The sequence below is a fragment of the Ciconia boyciana genome, chromosome 6 (assembly GCF_034638445.1).
Source record: "Ciconia boyciana chromosome 6, ASM3463844v1, whole genome shotgun sequence".
Classification (NCBI taxonomy): Eukaryota; Metazoa; Chordata; class Aves; order Ciconiiformes; family Ciconiidae; genus Ciconia; species Ciconia boyciana.
In genome coordinates, this window is record NC_132939.1 from 2,219,253 (window position 1) to 2,242,227 (window position 22,975).

General features: G+C 71.5%; 2 protein-coding genes across 8 annotated transcripts; both read right to left on the reverse strand.

Annotated features, from left to right (window-relative positions):
- Positions 1 to 36: 36 nt before the first annotated feature.
- Positions 37 to 11,692, reverse strand: SSH3 (slingshot protein phosphatase 3). 7 transcript variants are annotated; one of them, XM_072864573.1, is made up of 17 exons: positions 11,533 to 11,692; positions 10,689 to 10,726; positions 10,318 to 10,483; positions 9,503 to 9,621; positions 9,366 to 9,437; positions 9,166 to 9,231; positions 8,242 to 8,430; positions 7,765 to 7,858; positions 7,525 to 7,653; positions 7,405 to 7,451; positions 6,852 to 6,998; positions 6,005 to 6,205; positions 2,607 to 2,729; positions 1,683 to 1,762; positions 1,395 to 1,484; positions 1,047 to 1,088; positions 44 to 895 (listed from the first exon to the last, which is right to left on the reverse strand). In XM_072864573.1, the coding sequence occupies exons 1-17, from the start codon at positions 11,581 to 11,583 to the stop codon at positions 825 to 827; spliced, it is 1,725 nt and encodes a 574-aa protein (XP_072720674.1). In that variant the 5' UTR covers positions 11,584 to 11,692; the 3' UTR covers positions 44 to 824. The 7 variants fall into 7 exon arrangements, 6 of the variants coding, with proteins under 6 accessions (XP_072720676.1, XP_072720673.1, XP_072720674.1 ...); XM_072864572.1 differs by having other exon boundaries at positions 41 to 1,088; XR_012043005.1 differs by lacking the exons at positions 44 to 895; positions 1,047 to 1,088 and adding an exon at positions 5,368 to 5,623 and having other exon boundaries at positions 1,425 to 1,484.
- Positions 11,693 to 12,874: 1,182 nt separating this feature from the next.
- On the reverse strand, positions 12,875 to 22,382 carry ANKRD13D (ankyrin repeat domain 13D). The gene is made up of 15 exons (XM_072864578.1): positions 22,209 to 22,382; positions 19,620 to 19,755; positions 19,386 to 19,510; positions 19,009 to 19,054; positions 18,774 to 18,917; positions 18,189 to 18,378; positions 17,907 to 17,973; positions 17,758 to 17,839; positions 17,046 to 17,107; positions 16,828 to 16,958; positions 15,525 to 15,682; positions 15,308 to 15,439; positions 13,826 to 13,989; positions 13,645 to 13,724; positions 12,875 to 13,258 (listed from the first exon to the last, which is right to left on the reverse strand). The coding sequence occupies exons 1-15, from the start codon at positions 22,296 to 22,298 to the stop codon at positions 13,018 to 13,020; spliced, it is 1,848 nt and encodes a 615-aa protein (XP_072720679.1). The 5' UTR covers positions 22,299 to 22,382; the 3' UTR covers positions 12,875 to 13,017.
- Between the last annotated feature and the right edge of the window lie 593 nt (positions 22,383 to 22,975).

Genomic DNA, 22,975 nt, shown 5'->3' on the forward strand with positions numbered 1-22,975 from the left:
CCCCCACGCAATCCCCTCTGCCCCACGGATCCCCCACGGTAGGGAGAAGACGGCAATCCCTCTGCCCCACAGATCCCCTTGCTATGAGGCAGACAGGCATCGCTGTTGCCCATAGCTCCCCTCACTGGGGGGGTGCCCATGTCCCCTTGGAGGGGCGCTCCTGCCCCAGAGGGCCCCCCGCCCCACACACACCACAAGCAGCGCAGGGAGCCTGGCCCACGGTGGGGGGGGGTTCAGCTGGCCCCGTGGGTGCCGTGGGGTGACAGAGTCCCCAGGGACAGAGGGCAGGGGTCTCGGGAGGGACGGGTGCCCCCGTCCCCCACGGGGTGGCAGAGGGACGTACCGGGGCGCAGCACACGGACAGTCTGCAGGCAGCCAGGGGACCGTCAGCAGTGCCCACCCCGTCCCACGCCAGCTGGAGGGACTGGTCCTTACCACGGGGAAGGTGAGCAAGGATAGGAGAGCAGCAGAGCTCTGCCCCACAGCAAGAATGACAGAGAGGGGATGCAAGAAGCGGCGTGGGATGCCCCACGGCAGGCTGAGGGGACAGGGGAGGAGCCGTGGGCTGCCCCCAGCACCACTCACTGCTGCGCGGGTCCACGCTGTCGGTGAAATCCTCACCGAAGTGGGGATGCAGCTGGCTGAGGGCGGGCTGGATCACGTCGGCGTTGCCCTGGTGAGCTGCGGGGTGGCAGGGAGTCAGGCGGCGTGGGCATCACCGTGGTGACCCACGGGCAGAGGGGGTGGCACAGCTCCGCTCCCCGTAGGGGTGGCGGCTGTAGAAGATGGTGTCGGTCAGGTCTGAGATCAGCCTTTCCAGGGGGTCAGGCTCCATGGGGCAGCTGCTCTCCGCCGTGCCGCTGGCCACCGGACCCTCCTGGGCACCGGGCACCCCCTGCCAGGCACAGAAAGGGTGAGGGGAGCTGGTGAGCCCAGATCCAGAAGCCGGTGCTGCCGGGACTCCCAGTAACACCAATGGGACTGGCCAAGCTGGGAGAGGGGAGCCCTTCGGACAGCGAGCACGGGTGGAGACACGGCGCTGGTACCTGAGAGGGCAGCGCTGCTGGTTCGTCCTCCGTCTTCCACACCTGGAAAAAAATCCAAGAGGAGCCATGACGCGAGTCGCTGCCCGCAAGGCCGGCACGGAGCGGGCAGTGCCACCTGCCCCTTCCAGGGCTGCCCGTACCCCGGGGTGACACGAGGGAGGGAGTGGGGCGGTGGCGGCCAGTGGGGCTGAAGAGCTGGGGACAGAGGCGTCCCCAGGCTGGCAGGGGCTTGGCTGGAGCGTGCCATCGCCGGTTGGTCTGGGTGGGGGGTGCGTTGGGACCGTGGGTGGGGCTCGGAGGGGGGCAGCAGGGGAGTCCGGGTGTCCCTGCACCCACGTGTGTCCTTACCTGCGCGCACAAGTACATCCTCCGCTTGTGGCACTCCCGGGTGACGGCTTGGATGTGGCACTTCCAGTACTTGCCCTCCGTCGTCCCCACCTGCAGCACAACAGACACACGTCACCGCGAGCGTCCGGTGGGCACCGCCGCCCGCCCACAGTGCTGCCGAGAGGGCGGTGGGCTCAGCGCCTGCGGCCCCCTGACCCTCGTCCCACGCAGAGGCCCTCGGTGTGACATGCCGCAGCACCCCACGGGAGCTGCAGTCCTGTTGGGGACTGGGGGGCTGCGGGGACTCACCTCTGGACCATGGTGCTCCTGCCTGTCCCCGGTCTCGAGCGGCATCGTGAAGCTGCAGGCGGGATTTCTTCTTTTCACGTCTGTGGGGACAAGGGTAGAGGGCTGATTTCGCTGCTGTCCTCTCCCACGCCCGGACCGTGCCACGCTGGCAGGCACCAATGCACCCCAAGGACTCGGGAGAAAAGGGATGGGTGGACGCCAGCAAGGCCACCCATTTCTAGGTAACCACACCGGGGGTCCTGTATAAAGCTGAGCTTACCTAGGTAGTAATAGCAAAAACCATTGAATTTGGGTATGGATGAAACAAAAATGGGACCCGTGGAGAAAAATTAATTAGGAGCAGGCTGTTTGGCTGGAGAAAGGAAGGTGGAAGGGTAGCAAAAAGGGCCCAGAAATGGAAAGAAATGGAGAATAAGGTATAAAATCAGGTAAAGGTCAGCACAGGGGGGATCTTCTGATATTAGGGGTGCAGATGAGTGCGGATTGTAGTGCCGTTGACCTGCAGAGCCAGGTCTGGCAGGCACAGCCCCCCCCCGGCCATTGGGACCCCGACGGGACCGTCCCCCCGAGGCGATGGGGCAGGAAGAGTGATGGAGCTGTCATTCAACAGCAGTCCTGTGGGATTCATAAGATTAAGAGCCACAATTAGTAGCTCTGCTGTGTGCAGACTCATTTAATCATGAATTAACAATAGGATGTGTTTGTTAATTATTTAGGTTATTGATTACTTAATTTATTAGCTCGCTAGCAGTTTGTTGCTTAATCAATAAAATGAATCGGTTATATCCCAAGCCTGCGATTGAGCGGTGGAGAGCCAGATGCGGCAGTAGCCCAGGCTGAGTCCTGGGAGGGGGGCAGGCGGGACGGGGTGGGGTGGGATGGGATGGGGTAGGGGGGCTGCCCCACAGTGCCGGGCCCACTCACACTGCAGGTACCAAGCCCTCCAGATCGCGTTGTTCAGCCAGATCTTGTCCCGCCGTAGGAGCTTCCAGCCCTTGAACATCTTCCACTTGGGGGGACATGATTTGCCTGCTGGGACATGGGCTCCTGGAACAGGACAGAGACATTTAGGGTGCGGACCCCCAAGAGGTAAGCACCCCACGCCCAGCCACCCCAGCATCGCACCCAGCAGGGCCAGGAGGAGGGAGGCAGCCTGCGGGGGGGTCCTCCAAGGGAGGGTTCTCCAGGCCTCACCCCACTTTCTCTGCCCTAACCTCCCCGGGTCCAGCTTCGTGCCACGGTCTCGCTGCACCCGGTGGCTGCTGACCCCCCAAACTCCCTCTGCCCTCGGGCACATGCCAGCGGGGGGGGCCTGCAGAGCCACTCTGCGCTGATGATGCCCTCCTGGCCTGTCTGACAACAACTGTCACAAAATCTGCTGGGACACAGCATGCTGGTGGCCAGGACCCAGGTTTGTGGTGGAGAGAAACGAGGGAGGTTTCCAGGCTACTCAGGGTGGCAGAGTGTTGGGAGAGGGAGATAGTAAGAGCCACCCAAAGGCATGTGGGTGGTGATCAAGATGACCCCAAGCCACAGCAAAGCGAGGAAAGGCTTCAAGAAGAAACGGTGTGTCTTATCTCCAAAAACACAGGCAGGATGGCCACGGCAGTGCTGTGGCCCCTCGCTCCATCCCACAGCCCCCATCTTCCTTCTGTCCCATGTCCCCCGCCATGGGAAAGGGGGTCTGAAGAGGCTGCCGGCACTCCCCCCCAACCCTGGGGCCCAGGTTGCTGCCGTGCCCGGCTCCTCTGCTGCGAGCAGCCTGCACAGCAAAAGGCTGTGAGACGTGACTGACGGAGCAGAGCGAAGGTCGGGGTGCCGGCACAGCCCAGCAGCGCAAGGCTCTTGCTGAAGTCGGGTCTTTCCTGGTGGGCCGCGAGCCAGCAAGGGCTCTGGCCACGCTCCAGCAGCTCTCTAGGTGTGGAGTCCCAACATGGTGGGTGCCCCAGGGCTGGGGGGGGGGGAGGACTCTGGGATGGCTCCCCCCCACGCAGAGCAGCAGCCCCAGCAGATGGAGAGCAACAGCCTCAGAGCAGGCTCCAGCCAGGACCCCTTTCCTCAACACAGGCCCTCACACTTGGAGGCGATGTGCGACCTTCTAGCTCCGCGTGGGGCTCCACTTCGGTTCTTCCAGCCTCGGGAGGATCCCCGATCCACGGCTTTGCCGACACGCCTGCCCTCCCAGCGCAGGGCAGGCCGTGCCCCGTAGCTCTGCTCTCCCGGGTGTGCCTGGCAGGTGCTCTCACCCACCGTGCTGAAGTCGGGTAGGCCCCTGTCCCTGTTCCTGCCCCTGCCCGGGCCTGGCTCCTGCTGCTGCCCCGGGGGCCTGCCCCTGCCCCCTGCTGCCGCCCACCCCGGCCGCTGCCCCAGCCTCCTCCTGCTGCTTGAGCCCCGCTCCCGCCTCGGCGTGTGGCTCTGACACCGTGAAGTGGCCGCTGTGGATGATCTGGGGGTGCGCCATGGGGGGGGGGGGGTCCCCCTGCCGCCTCCCCAGCGCCCGGCCTGCCCCGCCGCTACGGCCACAGCGGGCTGCCGGCTCCCTGCCCCACTTCACTCCTCCGCTACCGGTCCCCGGGCCTGCCCCGGCCCCGGCCCCGGCCCCGGCCCCGGCCCCGGCCCCGGCCCCGGCCCCGGGGAGCGGCCTAGGCCGCTGGGGTTGAGGCAGGCCTGCGCCCAGCTCCCATAGCAACCAGGAAGGAGCCCCGCACGCATGCGCAAAGCCCCGCTGCCGCGCAAGGCATGCCGGAGGCTGTAGTTCCCTCCCCGCCCCACGGCGCATGCGCGCTCTCCGTCTCCCGCCACGCAAGATGGCCCCTGAGCTTCGTGCTGCCGGCAGCGCCGGGTCCCCGTGTCCCGCGGCCGCAGGGCGGGCTGCGGGGCGCCGGCACACCCCGCCCCGGGCTGACCCGGGTCCCGGGGACAGGAGGTTACACCCAAGTCCCCCTCCCCGCCCCCTGGGAGAGGCGCAACAGCCTACGTGTTCACTCTGGCCCCTACTGATGGCAAGCAGCACACCGGCCGATGCCTCCAGGGCCTCGCAGGAGGCCCCACACTTGTCCCCACCGCCCACAGAGCCACCCCCGGGCAGGACCCACGCCAGGGGCAGCCGTTTCGACTCTTTATTCTCAGTGCCGGCGCGGTGGCGGGTGGCAGCAGGGCCCTGTGCGCGGGGGATGAGGCAGGGCCCCCTCCGTCCCCTGAAGTGCAGGCAGCGTGTGCGGGAGGGGGCGTGCCGGCGCCCTGGCCACGCCTCCAGTAGGCCTAGGCTCCGCCCCTTCCCCGTGGTGCCATGGCGGCGGGGGTGCTCTGCCCCATCCCCCCCCCCGGGTTAGGGGGTGGAGGGGAGGCGGGGGGCGGGGTCAGCACGGGGGTGGGGCCAGAGGCAGGGGTGGGGCAGGAGGCGGGGTCAGAATCGGAGGGAGGGGGCGGAGTCACAGCGGGGGCAGGTGGGGCGTGGCCGTCCGTGGGGGCGTGGTCGCAGGCGGGGGCGGGGCCGCCGTCCATGCTGTCCTGGCGGACCACCCGGCGGGGCCGGGACGAGGGCCGTGTCCCCGGGGGAGCTCCCCCCGGCCCGCCCGGGGCCTCCGCGAACACCTGCGGGGGACACGGCGGGGGGGGGAGCCTCAGCCAGCGCCGCGGCCCCGCGGCCCGGCCCCGCTCCCTTCTGGCCCTGCCCCGCGCTCACCTCCTCGGCGAGGGGCTCCCCCAGCGGCTCGGGGGGCTCGGGGGGCTCCAGCAGGCTGATGCTCCGCATGACGGCGCAGAGGGAGATGCGGGGGCGCCGGGAGGCCCCCAACAGCCCCGGCCCGCTCGCCTCCTCAGGGGGCTGCGGGGAGGGGGCCGGGGACCGGCCACCCTCGTCCCCCGGGGCGGCCTCTGGGCCCTCCTGGGGCTGGGCCGCCCGCTCCGCCGCCTTGGGCTCCCACAGGCTGCTGTGCCGGCTGCCGGGCACCCGCCGTCAGCGGCTGGCCCCGCCCCGGCCCCGCCCCCCGCGCGGAGCCACGCCCCTTCCGAGCAGGGCGGGGCTCCCACGGGCCCCGCCTCCACAGCCACGCGTCAAAGCGTGGGGCACCCGGCTCCACCAAAGCCCCCACCCTGCCCACCATAGGAGCCCCACCCACCCCGGACAAGAGGGGCGTGGCCACGACAGACCCCACCCACCACACCCGAGGGGCGTGGCCACGGCAGGCTCCACCCACAGCACCCAAGAGGTCATGGTCAAAGCAGACCCTGCCCGAGGGGGAGCGGTCACAGCAGGCCCCTCCCTCTCCTCCCCGAAGGGGCGTGGTCACCCCGCCCGCCCCGCCCCTTGCCCCGCCCACCTGGCCTGCAGGATGCCCTGGTAGAAGTCGAGCTGGCGCATGAAGCCGGGGTTGGGCAGGACGCCGGGGCGGCAGTGCCGGACGTGCCGCAGCGCCCGCTCCAGCGGCCACCCGAACTCCTTCATGGCGTAGGCCAGCACCGTGGCCGCCGAGCGGCTCAGCCCCATGCGGCAGTGTACCAGCGCCCGGCCCCCGCTGGCCCTGCGGCACCCACCCGCACTGCCACCGAGCTCCCGGGGCTCCCCATGTATCCCCGGCCACCCCGGTGTCCCTGGGGACCCCATGCCCCAGGGCTCCCCCGCCCCCAGGACACCAGTGCCCCAGGGCTCCCCGTGTCCCCAGGGCTACCCACCTCCCCAGGGACTCTGTGCCTCAGGGCTCCCCTTGCCCCCTGGGCTACCACTGTCCCCATGGCATCGGTGCCCCAGGGCTCCCTGTGTCCCCAGGGTTCCTCGTGTCCCCAGGGACCCCATGTCCCAGGGCTCCCCTGCCCCCAGTGCATCAGTGCCCCAGGGCTCCCCGTGTCCCCAAGGACCCCATGTCCCAGGCTCCCTGCTCCCCACGTCTCCCAGTGTCCCCAGGGCTCCCAGTGCCCCGGAGCTCCCCAGCTCCCAGTGTCCCCAGGGCTCCCAGTGTCCCCAGGGCTCCCAGTGTCCCGATGCCCCCCAGCACCTCAGTCATCAAGACACTGCCCCATACGCCCCTCCCTCCCCAGGTACCCCCACCCATGTCCCCCCCCCAGCCTACCCCTGGCTCCAGCCCCTGCCCCTCCATGCCCCCATACCCTGTGCCCCCCTCGTGTGTCCCCGATGGCCCCCGCCCCATCGTGCCCCTGTGCCCCACTGACCGGACGCGGGAGAGGAAGAGGAAGGTGTCGTTCCAGTGGGGCAGGAGCTGGGCCGTCTCCTCGTCGTACACCCGCACATTCATGTAGGTGAACAGCGCCGGGAAGAAGTTGTCGATCTCCCGCGCCACGTTCAGGATGTGGGTGACCCTGCGGTGCCGCGGGCAGGGGGCACGGCCGGCACGCGGGGTTGAGGCTCTGCCCGTGCTCTATAGGGTGTCCCACAGTGCCCCGTGCCCACCCCACCACGGTGCCACGGCCCTGCTGCACCCACCCTGCCAAGTGTCCCACGATGGCCCCATGCCCACCCTGCTGGGTGCCCTACAAAGACCCCATGCCCGCCCCAATGGGTGCCCCATGATGACCTTGTGCCCACCCCACCGGTGTCCCATGACGACTCCATACCCACCCTGCTGGGGCACCTCATGATGACCCTGTGCCCACTCCACCACGACACCCCACGATGTCCTTGTGCCTACCCCACTGGGACACCCCAGATGGCCCTGTGCCACCCCACCATGCCACCCCAGATGACCCCATGCCGCTCCGCGCTCACCGGTTCTGCTGCAGCTCCTCCAGGTTGGCCGCGTTCCACTCGGAGCCCTGCGTGGTGGCAGCGGTGAGGGGTGGGGACGGCCCTGCCCGCCCTGCCCGCCCTGCCCGCGCCGCTGCCCACCAGGTAGAGGTGTGGGAAGACGCGGGAGGGCCGGTCCATCTGCGCCAGCACCAGCAGCATCTCGTTGTCGATGAAGTCCTTGTGCCGGGCCAGGCTGTGCCCCGTGCGCCGCTCCAGCTCCTCCCGTACCTGGGCACCGCGGCACGGTGAGGGATGGCCCCGTGCCTGCCTGCCCCTGCCTGCTCCTGCCTGCGAGCCAGGCTCTCGGCCCACCAGGACCCCCTGCCCGGTGGCACCCACCTCCTTGGAGGTGACGCTCTCCAGGTCAGCGCTGGCCATCACGTCCCGCAGCAGCGCCCGCACCGCCTGCTCCGACAGCTCCGGCGTCGCCGGCCTGGCACCTGCGTCACCGCGTCGCCGGCGGCAGCGCTCGCCTGCCCCGCCCTGGCCCTGCCCTGCCCAGGCCCCACCTCCTCTGCTCTTAAGCCCCGCCTCCCCATGGCCCTCCCCAGACTGGAAGCCCCACCCAGTTCCTTTAAGCTCCACCCCTCATCCAGACAATCCCCGCCCCCTCCATTAGCCACACCCTGAACCCAGACCCCGCCCCTCAGCACAAGCCCCTCCTTCCTAGCAGAGCCCCACCCTCACAGCCCCAGCCAACCGCCCCACCCCTTTACCACAAGCCCCGCCCCCCACCCTGCAGGCCCCACCCCCCCAGCCCAGGAGCAGTGCCGATTGGCCAGCAGGCTGAGGGGTGGGGCAGGGGGCGGGGCCTACCGGAGGGGCGGGGGCGAGGCAGGGCGCACGGACTCGAGGTCGGCCATGGCCAGCCACTCGTTGAGGCAGCTCTGCTCCGAGGCCAGCGCCGCCGCGTAGCCACGGGCCCAGGCCAGCGCCGGGCCCCCGGGGATGTGCCCGCCGCGGGACGCCTCCTCGCAGGCGCGGTGCAGCTCCTGCAGCACGGCCCTGCCGCACACCACCTGCCACGGCCGCACCCAGCACCGCCCCGGCACCACCCGCCGCTCCAGCACGTGCCCGCGTCCCCTCCCCGTCACCGTGGGCAGGGCACCCCCAGGGCGGTGCCGGTGTCGTGTCCCCCCGCCCCCGCCCCGGTTTGGCTCCCCCCGGCATGTGGGTGCCGCCTCCCCTCTCCCAGGCGTGCACAGCCCGTGGGCACACCTGGGTGGCCCGTGGCCGTGCCCCAGCCCTGTGACACCCCCCGTTCCCATGACTGTGCCCAGGTCCCCACGGTGGTGCCCGTACGTCCGTATGTCCTGGCTGTGCCCATCATGGTGTCCGCGTCCCCTGTGCCCGCAGCAGTGCCCACATCCACCATGCCCACAGCAGTGCCCACGTCCCCCATGCCCACGGTGGTGCCCACGTCCCCTGTGCCCACAGCAGTGCCCACGTCCCCCGTGCCCATCATGGTGCCCACATCCCCTGTGCCCACAGCAGTGCCCACGTCCCCTGTTCCCACGGTGGTGCCCACGTCCCCTGTGCCCACAGCAGTGCCCACGTCCCCCGTGCCCATCATGGTGCCCACGTCCTCTGTGCCCACAGCAGTGCCCACGTCCCCCGTGCCCATCATGGTGCCCACATCCCCTGTGCCCACAGCAGTGTCCACGTCCCCTGTGCCCACGGTGGTGCCCACGTCCCCCGTGCCCATCATGGTGCCCACGGACACACCCGGGGCGTGCTCACCACATGGTCTGGACAGAGATGGGCTTGAAGATGCGGGTCTGTCCCCCAGACGTCACGCTGAACCCCCTGGGCACCGCAGGGAGACACGTGGGTTGGGGTGGGGACCCCAGCCCTGCCCCTCCCCACAGACCCCACCCCAATCCTGTGAGCCCCACCCTCATAAGCCCCTCCCCTTCCCAGAAGCCCCTCCTATCCCTTACCCATCACCGTCGAGGAAGACCTGGGTGTCGCTCCAGAGGGGCAGCACCATGCCCAGGGTGCAGCGGGCGGCTCTGGGACGGGCAGAGGTCAGGGGGTGCAGCCAGCCCCCCCGCGCCCCCTCCCACGCCCCACTCACCCCTCGTGGGCAAAGTCCACGCCCAGCAGCGCCGTCTGCCCCTCGGCTCCCGCCTCCTCGGGCCGCACCACCAGCAGGTACCGCACCCGCTGCGGCCGCGCCGACTCCAGCCGCACCGCCTGGGGGTGGGGGGGCATGAGGGGTGCCCCTGCACCCCCGGGAGCAGCACTGAGGGATCTGCCCCCCAGGGTCCCCAGTGGCCAGGGGGCAGCATCAAGCACGCTGGGGCACAGGCTGGGCTGTATCCCTTCCCCATCCCCTCCCCATTCTATCCGCATCCTGTCCCCTTCCCATCCCCATCCCATCCTGTCCTGTCCTGTCCCCATCCTGTCCTCATCCCATCCTATCTCGTTCCCATACCCTTCCTGTCCCCATCCCTGTCCCCAGCCCCATCCTGTCCCCATCCTCATCCCATCCCATTCCATTCCATCCCACCCCCATCCTATTCCCAACCCTGTCCCCATCCCATCACTGTCACCATCCCTGTCACCATCCCCATCCCTGTCACCGTCCCCATCCCCATCCCATCCCCATCATTGTCACTGTCCCCATCCCTGTCGCCATCCCCAACCCCATCCCATCCCCATCCCTGTCATCGTCCCCATCCCCATCCCATCCCCATCCCTGTCACCGTCCCCATCCCCATCCCATCCCCATCCCTGTCACCGTCCCCATCCCCATCCCATCCCCATCACTGTCACTGTCCCCACTCCTGTCGCTGTCCCCATCCCCATCCCGTCCCCATCCCTATCCCATTCCAATCCCTGTCACCATCCCCATCCCTGTCACCGTCCCCGGGGGTGGCCGTGCCCTACCAGCCGGATGGCATCCTGGGGACGCAGCAGCTGCATCATGAGCTGCAGGTGCTGCTCCTGCTGCCCCGGGGCCTGGCTGGGGGGCGCAGCCGGGGGGGGCTCGGCCACCAGCGGCTCCTCCGCGGGCAGCAGCAGGGCGGCCCCCTTGACCATGACGAAGCTCTGCCTGGGGGGCAGGAGGGCCCTGAGTGGGATGTGGGGCCCAGCCCGCAGCAGGACCCAGCCCTCTCGGCCGGGGTACCCCCAGAGCGCTCCCCCGAGGAGGGACAAGCTGGGGGGCTGCAAGGAATGCTCCTCGGGGTGTAGCTGTGTCCCGTCCCCACCCCGGTGACCCGTGTCCCCCATCCCGTGGTTTTGGAGCCCCTTCTCACCGCCGCTGCAGCTGCCTGCGCCTGGGTGCATCTTCCTCCTGCAAAGCATGGGGAAGGGGGGGGCAGTGCCCCCGGGGGAGCATGACCCCGGGGCACAGACCGTGCCCGGGGGACCTGGCAAGCACCCCCGGCACGTCCCGCCTGGGCACCGTGGGCCGGGGACACCCTGCCATGCTCACCCCCCCAGCAGCACGGGGCACTGGCAGGGCCCCGTGGGGCAGCGTGGGGGCCCTCAGAGGGGTCCCCCTGGGGAGGCAGATCCCTGGGGATCAGCCCTGGGGTGCCGGGGGGGGGTCCTGTCCCCGTGCCCCTCCCCGGCTGGGTGCTGCCCAGGGGGGAAGTGCTCGCAGGGGGGCCCGGGACTGTGCACCCAGATAAGGCCCAGTGGTTACCGGAGCGGGGGGGGGGGGGGGGGGGGCAGGGGCACTGGGAGCCACTGGGACAGCGAAGGTACTGGGAGCACTGGGGACAGTGGGAGCAACTGGGGACCCCCAGCCCCCACCCCAGCCAACAACCTCCCACCCCCACCCCTCCCCAACTACGGGGCAACCCCAGCCGGGAGCAGAGGAGACCCCAACGTGAGCTGGGGGCAACTGGGCTCCCGGTAACCTCCCACCGGCAGCGACCGGGGCAGCGTTGCCCCCCGCGCTGGGCGCAGCCGGGACAGCCCGTACCCCCCCCGCCCCGGCGGGAGCCCCCGGGGCAGCCGCGCTTCCTACCGGAGCGCCCGGGCGAGCCGGGACCGCCCGCCCGCCCCCGCCGCCGGCAGCCGCTCCCCGTCCCGGCCCCGCCGAGCCGCCGCCGGGGCGCCCCGCTCCCGGCCCCGGGCCCGTCCCGCACTCACCGCCGGGCCCCCGGCGGAGCCCGCCGCCCGCCGCACGGTGACCAGCGCCATGCCCCGCCGCGCCGCCCCGCCGCACCAGGAAGCGCCGCCGCGGCCGGCGCCCCGCCCGGCCGGGAGCGGGCACGGGCACGGGCCGGCCCCGGGCACGGCACGGCGCGGCGCGGCACGGCCTGCAGCGGGACAGCCCCCCCCCGCCTCCCTCCCCTGACCGCCGGACCGGCAGCCCCCAGACCGCCCTCCCCGGGAGCGGGACCTCCCCGAGGTCCCCGGGAGCCCCCGGCAGCTTTCCCCGGGACCCCCAGGATCCACCCCCAGCACCCGCCCCCCAGGTCCCCGGCAGGCGGGAACACCCCGAGGGTCCCCAGCAGCTGGGACCCCCCCGTCTTCCCCGGAGCCCCTCAGCCCGGGTCCGGGGTCCCTTGGCCGTGTCCCCGGGGGTGCCAGCCCGCCCCGACTCCCTGCCTCAGCACTGTGCCCAGGAACCCCCACCCCACCCCGGGCGCGGGGCACCCCATCCCACCCCGGATCGGACCCCCTTGCCGGGGGACCCCGGAGCCCCTCGTCACCCCGTGGCTCAGCAGTGGGTCCCCAGCCAGGCACCCCCTCCCTGGGCGGGGGTCTCCCCGAGAAGTGTAAGTTGAACAAACTAAGGCCGGGGCAGGGAAAGGGAGCACAGGGCCAGGTTTGGGGGGGTCGAAGGGGGGGGAAGACCCCCTGGGATCCCACCAGTGCCACCCGCCTGCTTGCTGGCCCCGCCCCTTCACCTGGGCCCCACCCTTCCTGCAGGCCCCGCCTCTCCACCTGCCCCCCCCTTCCCCCCGGCTCCCCCCCCCGGGACATCTCACCCGTCACCCTGCCAGGCACACTCTGCACGCATCCGTATATATATATATATGTATATGTATATACATCCGGGCCCCCCCGGCCCCCCACTGCCACTGAGGGACGAAGGCCGGGGGGTCCCTGCCTGGCCCCGCAGCCCCCAAAGGTGGGGGGCCTTTAAACAGGGGTCAGCCGCATCCCACGGGGACCCCCGGGGCCGTCCTGCCCCCCGCGGGGTCAAGGTACAACACCGAAGAGGAGGGGGGTCCCTAGGGTGGGGGTCCTGGGGATAGGGGTGTCCCTGGGGTGGGGGTCCCCAGATCAGGGTCCCTGGGCTGAGGTTCGAGCCTGGCGGGAGGGGATCCCTGGATCGGGGGCCCTGGGGGTAGGAGGATCCCTGCATCAAATCCCCCCACGTGGGGGTTGCGCCCACATGAGGGGGGTCCCTGGCACGGGGGTGCCACCCCGGCACCGGCTGGTCCCCAGGCCGGGCCGCGCCCGAGTTGGGGTGTCCCGCTGCGGGACGGTGCCCACACCGGGCTGTCCCCGTGCGAGGCCGTCCCTGGCGGTCCCCGTGCGAGGCGGTGCGGGCGGGGCGTCCCTGCCCCCGAGTGGGGTGTCCCCGCGTGGGACGTCCCTGTCCCCGTGCGGAGCTCCCCGGCGCTACTTGTCGGTGAGGGAGAGGCGCAGGATGCGCTGGAGCTCCTCGTCCTCCTCCCGCCGGCGCCGCTCCCGCTCCTCCTGCTCCCGCTCCGAGAGGGCCATGGCCAGCCGCAGCTGCTCCGCGAAGCTGCCGTAGCCGGCGGGCACCGGGGGGCTTCCGCCGCCCGCCCCGGGGGGGCTCCCGGCTGCCGGGGGCTCGGCGCTGGGGCCGGCCTGCAGCAGCATGCTCTCCTGCAGGGCCCTGCGGGGAGAGGCGCTGTGGCCACGCCCCCTCGCGGAGGCCACGCCCACGGCGCACCACCCAGGCCCCACCCCGCGTGGCCACGCCCACTTCACAGCTCCACCCTGGGCTGGAGAGCCGCACCCCTCTCCACGTGCCCCACCCACCTGCTAGCCACACCCACACCTGCAGTTAGCCCCGCCCGCGTTGGCCACACCCCCCGGGGTGGGAAGCCCCGCCCCTAATCCAGGAAGCCCCGCCCCTCTGGGCCACACCCCCAGGGCCTCTCCGCTCTGCCCCGCCCCACCGCTCCTAAGGGACCGCCTCTCCCGCCTTGGCCCCGCCCACCCCGCCAGATGGGATGGGCGGGGCGGGCTCATGCCCCGCCCCCGTGGGCGGTGCCTCACCGCTCCAGCTGGAGGTCCTCGTCGTAGGGGGGCGGGTCTGCGCCCGGGCGGGTGTTGGTCAGCGCCTCCCAAATGGTCACCTGCGGCGAGGGGCGGGGCTGAGGGGCGGGGCCTGCGCCGAGGGGGCGGGGGCTGGCCCGCGGGGGGCGGGGTCAGGCGGGGGGCGGGGCGCGTTCCCCACCTGGTCGGTCTCGGTGCCGGCGTCGAGCAGGCTCTGCTGGATGGCGAACTGCAGCAGGTCGTCGTCCTCGTCCCGCAGGGGCTCGCTGCGCCCTGCGCCCAGCACCGTGTACCCCGCCGGCACCTCGAACACCCCCGCCTCCACCTCGCACGGGAAGGGCCAGCCTGCCGCACCGCCCACCCGTGGGGTGCCGTGAGCACCCCACGGCGTCCCACGGTACCCCACGGCATCCCACAGCACCCTGTGCCCACGGCACCCCGCAGCATCCCACGGCACCCCATCGTACCCCACGGCATCCCACAGCACCCTGCTGCACCCCATGGTGTCCCACAGCACCCCGCTGCACCCCATGGCACCCCATGGTGTCCCACAGCTCCCCGCAGCATCCCACGGCACCCCATGGCACCCCATGGTGTCCCACAGCACCCCACAGCATCCCACGGCACCCCATGGTGTCCCACACCACCCCGCAGCATCCCACGGCACCCCGAGCATCCCACGGCACCCTGTGCCCACAGCAACCCGCAGCATCCCACGGCACCCCATGGTGTCCCACAGCACCCCGCAGCATCCCACGGCACCCCATGGCACCCCATGGTGTCCCACAGCACCCCGCAGCATCCCACGGCACCCCACAGCATCCCACGGCACCCCACGGCATCCCACGGCACCCTGCGCCCACACCACCCCGCAGCATCCCACGGCATCCCATGGTATCCCACAGCACCCCACGGTACCCCACGGCATCCCACAGCACCCTGTGCCTACGGCACCCCGCAGCATCCCACGGCACCCCATCGTACCCCACAGCATCCCACAGCACCCCGCTGCACCCCATGGCACCCCATGGTGTCCCACAGCTCCCCGCAGCATCCCACGGCACCCCATGGCACCCCATGGTGTCCCACAGCATCCCACGGCACCCCATGGCACCCCATGGTGTCCCACAGCACCCCACAGCATCCCACGGCACCCCATGGTGTCCCACACCACCCCGCAGCATCCCACTGCACCCTACGGCATCCCACAGCACCCTGTGCCCACAGCACCCTGCAGCATCCCACGGCACCCCATGGTGTCCCACAGCACCCCGCAGCATCCCACGGCACCCCATGGTGTCCCACACCACCCTGCAGCATCCCGCTGCACCCTATGGCATCCCGCAGCACCCTGTGCCCACAGCACCCTGCAGCATCCCACGGCACCCCACGGCATCCCACGGCACCCTGCAACCACAGGTACCCTGTGCCACTGAGCACCCCACAGCACCCACCACCCCGTGCCCATGGGCAGCCTGGTGGTACCCAGCACCCCCAGCCCAGGGACCCGCCAGCACCCTATGCCCAGGGATCCCCCCCGTGCCCAGCACCCTGCACCCACAGACACCAGCCCTAGGATGACCCCCCAGAGACCACCCCACACCCCACAGCAGCCCCCCAGCCACATGTGCCCCCAGGGCCCCCCCGCCCCCTCCAGCCTCACCTCTGGGGCCGGGGGGGTGGGTGCTGGGGGGGTGGGTGGGGGCACACACCCGCACGGAGCCCAGCGGCTGGTCGCACCCGCAGAGGTTGCTGAAGGTGATGCGGGCGTTGAGCACGTGGAAGAGGGGGATCTCTGGGGGTACAGGGTCAGTGGCCCCGCCCTGGGATAGGCCCCGCCCCTGCCCCACCCTGCCCCACCCCACCGGCCCCGCCCTCACCGATCTTGACGGGGAAGCCGGGAGGCAGCTTGAGGGTGATGAAGTCGCGCAGCTTGGCGAAGTGGGCGTTGGAGATGGCCATGAGGTCGATGATGGGCGTCACCTGCTCCGCCAGCGACAGCGGGTGCTGCTCGCACAGCCACAGCGTCGCCTTGAACCTGCCCAGGCACCGGCGTGGGCATGGGCATCCCACCAGTGCCATGTCCCCAGGACCCCCTCACCGCCCCCGTGGGTCCTGACACCCACTGCCACGTCCCCTGGGGCCCCGTCACCACCCCCGTGGGTCCTGACACCCACTGCCACGTTCCCTGGGACCCCGTCACCACCCCCGTGGGTCCTGACACCCACTGCCACGTTCCCTGGGACCCCGTCACCACCCCCGTGGGTCCTGACACCCACTGCCACGTCCCCTGGGACCCCCTCACCGCTCTTGTGGGTCCTGACTCCCAGTGCCACGTTCCCTGGGACCCCGTCACCACCCCCGTGGGTCCTGACACTCACTGCCACGTCCCCTGGCACCCCGTCACCGCTCCCGTGGGTCCTGACACTCACTGCCACATCCCCTGGGACCCCGTCACCACCCCCGTGGATCCTGACACCCACTGCCACGTTCCCTGGGACCCCCTCACCGCTCTTGTGGGTCCTGACTCCCAGTGCCACGTCCCCTGGGGCCCCGTCACCACCCCCGTGGGTCCTGACACCCACTGCCACGTCCCCTGGGGCCCCGTCACCGCCCCCATGGGTCCTGACACCCAGTGCCACATCCCCAGGCACCCCGTCACCGCTCCCGTGGGTCATGACACTCACTGCCACATCCCCTGGGACCCCGTCACCACCCCCGTGGATCCTGACACTCACTGCCACGTCCCCTGGCACCCCGTCACCGCTCCCGTGGGTCCTGACACCCACTGCCACGTTCCCTGGGACCCCGTCACCACCCCCGTGGGTCCTGACACCCACTGCCACGTTCCCTGGGACCCCCTCACCGCTCTTGTGGGTCCTGACTCCCAGTGCCACATCCCCTGGGGCCCCGTCACCACCCCCGTGGGTCCTGACACCCAGTGCCACATCCCCAGGACTCTGTCACCACCACCCACGGGTGCTCTGCCACCCTGGTGCCACATCCCAGGGACTGGGTCACCACCCCCGTGGGTCCTTACACCCTGGTGCCACGTCCCAGGGGACCATGTCACCACCCCCTTGGGTCCGGCCACCCCAGTGCCGTGTCACCACCCTGCCTCGGCTCCCTGCCATCCCGGTGCCACGTCCCTGCGACCCTGCCACCCCGGGGTGGTGGCCTCACCTCTGCACCTTGCTGGACATCTCGATGGGGCGCCCGATGTTGCGGGTCTCCAGGTCGAAGTGGGGGTCGAAATACTCCTCGGGGGTGATGGCGGTGGGGTTGGTGGGGCTGGCAGCCTGCAGCACGGGCGCCTGCGGCGGCACCGGCACCTGAGCGGACCCCCGGCACCGCGGGGTGTGCCCCAGCCCCCGGGGGGACCCCCCGCCCCGGCCACTCACCCCGTTGTGGGTGCCGTGCTGCTGCGCGATGCCCAGGAAGGAGTGGAAGGGGGTCTTGGAGCCTGGCCGGGGAGAGAGGGGAGGTGCAGGGCTGCAGCGTGGGCAGGGGGCACGGCACCCCCGCGTCACGCCCCGCACGGGGTCCCACGCCTGACAGGTGACACCCAGCACCCACGGTGTCCCAAACCTGACGGGTCACAACCTGCCATAGGTCCCATGCCTGATGAGTCACACCCCACACCCATGGGGACCCACGCCTGACGGGTCACACCCCACACGCCGTCCCACGCCTGACAGGTGACACCCCATGCGCCATCCCACGCCTGACAGGTGACACCCCACGCGCCGTCCCACGCCTGACGGGTCACACCCCACACGCCGTCCCACGCCTGACGGGTGACACCCCACGCGCCGTCCCACGCCTGACGGGTCACACCCCACACGCCGTCCCACGCCTGACAGGTGACACCCCACGCGCTGTCCCACGCCTGACGGGTCACACCCCACACGCCGTCCCACGCCTGACAGGTGACACCCCACGCGCTGTCCCACACATGACACGTCGCACCCAGCACCCAGCGTGGCACCCAACGCCTGACGCGTCTCCCACCCAGGAAGGGGGCGGGCCTTGCACTAGGGGGCGGGCCTTGCACCAGGAGGGGGCGTGTCCCCACTATGGGCGAGCTCCCCGATTGGCTGACGGGGCTGTCACCTTTGCTGCGTGACTTGTCCTGGTCGGAGAGGTGCTCCGTCCTCGTCTTGGTGACCAGCTCCACGTTGCTGGCGCTGTAAACCTGCCGGGGGACAGGATCAGCCCCGCCGGGCACCGGGGGGTCCCCCCCGCCCCCCTGCCATGCCCACCTTGGCCTCGTAGCCGCTGACCACCTCCATCTTCTCCGAGCGCCAGCCCCAGATCCCCGACTTGTTCCTGGGGAGGGGGAAGGTGTCAGCCCCACGCGGAGGGAGCTCCTCGCACGCCGCTCGCCCTCTTGCACAAACGTTTCCTTCCCCTTCGCGGGCGGTTCCCCCCGTGCGAGCCCTCGTACGGCCCCATCGCCGTAGGTGCTGCCTCCCCCTCGCCGTGCCGGGGTCCGCCACGTGCCCTCCCTCACCCCCCAGCACCCTCCCGGGGTGGCAGCCCACCGCTCGAAGGCGATGTTCCTGGTGTCGAGGTGCGTGGAGACGATGGGGGACGTCAGCCGCCCGGCCACGTGCTCCTCCGAGGGCTGCATGGCCGCCAGCAGCAAGTCGGGCTCGTGCAGGGCCAGGGCCAGCGTCTCCGTGTAGACCACCTGCTTGTCGTGGTCCACCTCCATCACCACCGCCCCCTCGTCTGCACACGGGGACACAGCTCAGCGCCCGCCACGGCCACCCCGACACCCGCATCTGCCCCGGGGCTGGGTCAGCGCCTGGCACGCCGTGGTACCCCCACACCCCCGAGCCTGGGGGTCACTGCGTCTCAGCGTATCTGGGGTCCCTGGGGATCCCGGTGGGGAACTGGGGGTCCCTGCAGGGGACTGAGGTCCCTGGTCCGCGTGGGGGCTGAGGCGGTCCCCAGCGCTGCTGGAAGGGGGAACCGGGGTCCCCAGGGGGTCCCTATAGGGCATCTGGGGTCCTTATGGAGGAGTACTTATAGTGCACGGGGTCTGGGGGGGCATCCCCAGGGTCACTGGAGGGTCCCTGAGGGTATCTGGGGTGTCGGGGTGTGCCGCGGGAGCTGGAGCTGACCTTCCCCCTTGAAGATGTAGCTGCGGCGGCCGCGCTGCCACGTCATGTGCTCGAAGCCCAGCAGCGTGGTGTCGACCCGCAGGCTCTCGCCCCGCTTCCAGACGCGGTAGACGTCGCTGGGGCACACCTTGGAGACCAGCGGCACTGCGGGCACGCGCGCCCCGTCAGGGGCACGGAGCGGGGGGGGGGCCACCCCTCCAGCCCCCAACCCCGCGGCCCCCCCGGCCCCGCTCACCCCAGCTGGTGAACTCCCACTTCATCTCCACGTAGAAGTCGGATGCCTGGAAGAGACGAGGGGGGTCACGAAGCAGCCGGGGAACACGGGGGGCTGGAGGAGTGGGGGGTCCCTGCTGGGATCACTGGGGAGATGGGGAGTCTTGGGGGCAGGGATGGAGGACCCTACTGGGGTGCTGGGGGGGGTCGGGGGGACCTGGGGGAGCGGGGTCTTGGGTGGGACCCTGGCCGGGAAGGATAAGCAGGGGGTCCCCGTGGAAAGAGTGGGGTCCTGGGGAGACTTGGGGGGTCCAGGGGCTCCCCTCTGCCCGCCCTGGCCCCCGGCCTGGTGGGACCCCAGTGCTGGGGGGCGCCCACCCACCCGGGGCAGGGTCGTACCCGGCGCAGTTTGCTGAGCAGCTCGGGGATGCCGGCGAGCCGCCGCGTTGCCCGCTGGTAGTCGCGGTACTGGAGCACCAGCTGCACCATCTCGGGGTCCCCCGTGCTCACCGCCTCCTGCAGCACTGGGGCACGGGGCACCGTCAGCTGGGCACGGCCAGCGCCCGCACCCCGCGTGTCGGTGTCCCCACATCGGCGGCACCAGCAGGCCCACGTGCCCACGTGCCCACGTACCCGTCCAGCCGTTGGCGTTCTCCCGGCCCACGTTGGCGTTGTGCCGCAGCAGCACCCGCACCGACTCCAGGTGGCCCAGGGACACGGCCAGCTCCAGCGGGGTCCGGCCACGGGGGTCCGTCAGCTCCACGTCATGCTGCGTGGACAGGCAGGGTCACCGCCGCCGGCCTGGGGTGCCCCGGCCACCCCGCACCCCCCCCAGTGCCCCCCACCTGGCACAGCCCCGGGCCCTGCCCTGGCTGCCCAGTGCTGGTCCCCGGCCCCCCGTCTCCTGGTCCCCGGCCCCTCGTCCTGCTCCAGTCCCTGATCCCCCTGCGCCACTTCCCGGCCCCCCGGGTGCCCGTGCCCAGTGGCCCCCCGGCTCCCATCCCCGCATCCCCCACGCTCCCAGGGCCCAGTGTCCCCTGTCCCCCAGTGCCCCCTGCCCCCCCGTGGCCCCTGTCCCCCAAGCCCCCACCCCTCCAGCGCCCAAGTCCTCCTGTCCCCCAGTCGCGTTGTCCCAGTGCCCCCAGCCCCATTACACCCCAGTGCCCCTGTCCCCTAATACCTCAGTACCCTGTCCCAGTGCCCCCAGCCGCCCCAGTGCTCCCAGTGCCCCCAGTCTCCCAGTTCCCCTCTGTCTCCAGTGCTCCCAGTCCCTTATGATGCCAGTACCCCTGTCCCAGTGCCAACAGTCCCCCTCAGTGCTCCCAGTGCCCTCAATTTCCCAGTCCCCTCTTCTCCCAGTCCCCAGTACCTCAGAGCCCCCGGTCCCCCTGTACCTCCAGTGCTCCTATCCCAGTGCCCGCAGTACCCCAATCCCAGTGCTCCCAGTTGCCTCCAGCCCCCTGGTGCTACAGTCCCCTAGTATCCCGGTGTCCTCAGTCCTCCCAGTCTCCCTAGTGCTCCCAGTGCCCCCCATCCCTCCCAGTGCTCCCAGTCCCCTGTGCGCCCAGCCTTCCCTAGTGCTCCCAGTCTCCCCAGTGCTCCCAGTCTCCCTAGTGCTCCCAGTGCCCCCTGTCCTTCCCAGTGCTCCCAGTCCCCTGTGCCCCCAGCCTTCCCCAGTGCTCCCAGTCCTCACAGTGCTCCCAGGCCTCCCAGTGGTCCCAGTCTCCCCAGTGCTCCCAGTCCCCTGTGCCCTCAGCCTCCCCAGTGCTCGCAGTGCTCCCAGTCCCCTGTGCCCCCAGCCTTCCCCAGTGCTCCCAGTCCCCTGTGCCCTCAGCCTCCCCCAGTGCTCGCAGTGCTCCCAGTCCCCTGTGCCCTCAGCCTCCCCCAGTGCTCCCAGTGCTCCGAGTCCCCTGTGCCCCCAGCCTTCCCCAGTGCTCCCAGTCCTCACAGTGCTCCCAGTCCTCCCAGTGGTCCCAGTCTCCCCCAGTGCTCCCAGTCCCCTGTGCCCTCAGCCTCCCCCAGTGCTCGCAGTGCTCCCAGTCCCCTGTGCCTCCAGCCTTCCCCAGTGCTCCCAGTCCTCACAGTGCTCCCAGTCCTCCCAGTGGTCCCAGTCTCCCCCAGTGCTCCCAGTCCCCTGTGCCCTCAGCCTCCCCCAGTGCTCGCAGTGCTCCCAGTCCCCTGTGCCCCCAGCCTTCCCCAGTGCTCCCAGTCCCCTGTGCCCTCAGCCTCCCCCAGTGCTCCCAGTGCTCCCAGTCCCCTGTGCCCCCAGCCTTCCCCAGTGCTCCCAGTCCGCACAGTGCCCCCAGCCCTCCCAGTGGTGCCAGTCTCCCCAGTGCTCCCAGTCCCCTGTGCCCTCAGCCTCCCCAGTGCTCGCAGTGCTCCCAGTCCCCTGTGCCTCCAGCCTTCCCCAGTGCTCCCAGTCCTCACAGTGCTCCCAGTCCTCCCAGTGGTCCCAGTCTCCCCCAGTGCTCCCAGTCCCCTGTGCCCTCAGCCTCCCCCAGTGCTCGCAGTGCTCCCAGTCCCCTGTGCCCTCAGCCTCCCCCAGTGCTCCCAGTCCCCTGTGCCCTCAGCCTCCCCAGTGCTCGCAGTGCTCCCAGTCCCCTGTGCCCTCAGCCTCCCCCAGTGCTCGCAGTGCTCCCAGTCCCCTGTGCCTCCAGCCTTCCCCAGTGCTCCCAGTCCTCACAGTGCTCCCAGTCCTCCCAGTGGTCCCAGTCTCCCCCAGTGCTCCCAGTCCCCTGTGCCCTCAGCCTCCCCCAGTGCTCGCAGTGCTCCCAGTCCCCTGTGCCCCCAGCCTTCCCCAGTGCTCCCAGTCCTCACAGTGCTCCCAGTCCTCCCAGTGGTCCCAGTCTCCCCAGTGCTCCCAGTCCCCTGTGCCCTCAGCCTCCCCAGTGCTCGCAGTGCTCCCAGTCCCCTGTGCCCCGAGCCTTCCCCAGTGCTCCCAGTCCCCTGTGCCCCCAGCCTCCCCCAGTGCTCCCAGTCCCCGCCAGTGCTCCCAGTCCTCCCCGTCCCCTGTCCCCCAGCCCCGGGTGCCCGCTCTCCCGGCTCCCCCCCGCCGCCCTCGCCTCCCGGTCCCCCGCCCCGCAGCTCCCAGTTCCCCGCTCCCCGCCGCTCCCTCCCCCCCCCGCGCGCCCCGCTGCCCGGCGGTGGGTGGCGGCGCTCGGTGCCGGTGCCGCTGCCCCCGGCCGTGCCGCTGCCGGTGCCGCTGCCGGTGCCGGCGCCCACCGTGCCGGAGCGCAGGGCGCTGTCCAGCGCCTGGTGCCGGTTGTGCCAGACGAGGCGGTGCAGCGGGAAGGTGTCGGCGGGCCGGGCCATCCCGCCACCATGTCCCCGGGGCCGCGCCGGGCAGCGCGCGGGCGGACGGGCCGCAGCGCCGGGCCTGCCCGCAATGGCTGCGCGCGGGGGCGGCGGCGGCGGCGCAGCGCGGCGGCGCGGGGCGGGGCCGGCACCGGGCACGGCGGCCAGGGCACCGGCACCCGGAACCGGCACCGGGCACGGCGGCCAGGGCACCGGCCCCCGCGGCATCCCGCGCCGAGCGAGCGCCGGGGATCAGGAGGACCGGCGCTGCCGAGCGCGGCGTCCCGGGCACCGCGTCCGTCCCCCCCGCCGGGGGTGCCCCCGGGGCCCCGCGGCCCGCCCCGCGCCGGAGCCCCGTTGCCCCGCGCCTGCCCCGGCACCGGGGGCTGCCCCCCTCCCCGGCATCTCCTCCCGGGTACCCCGCGGGTCTGCGGGGCCGCGGGACTCCCTCTCCGTTTCACGCCGTGCTGCCCAGCCCCGCAGTGGGTACCCGGTGCCCGGGACCTCCCTGCACCGTGCAGCCGGGCCTGGGCTTGCCCCCGTCCCGTCCCGTCCCGTCCCGTCCCGTCCCGTCCCGTCCCGTCCCCTTCTCCGGCCCCAGCCCCCTGCAGCGCCGGCACTGCCGGGGGATCCGGGGGGCTGCGGGGCCCGGGCCCCGCGCTGGGGCTGTCTCCCCCCCGGCCCCGGGCAGGGGC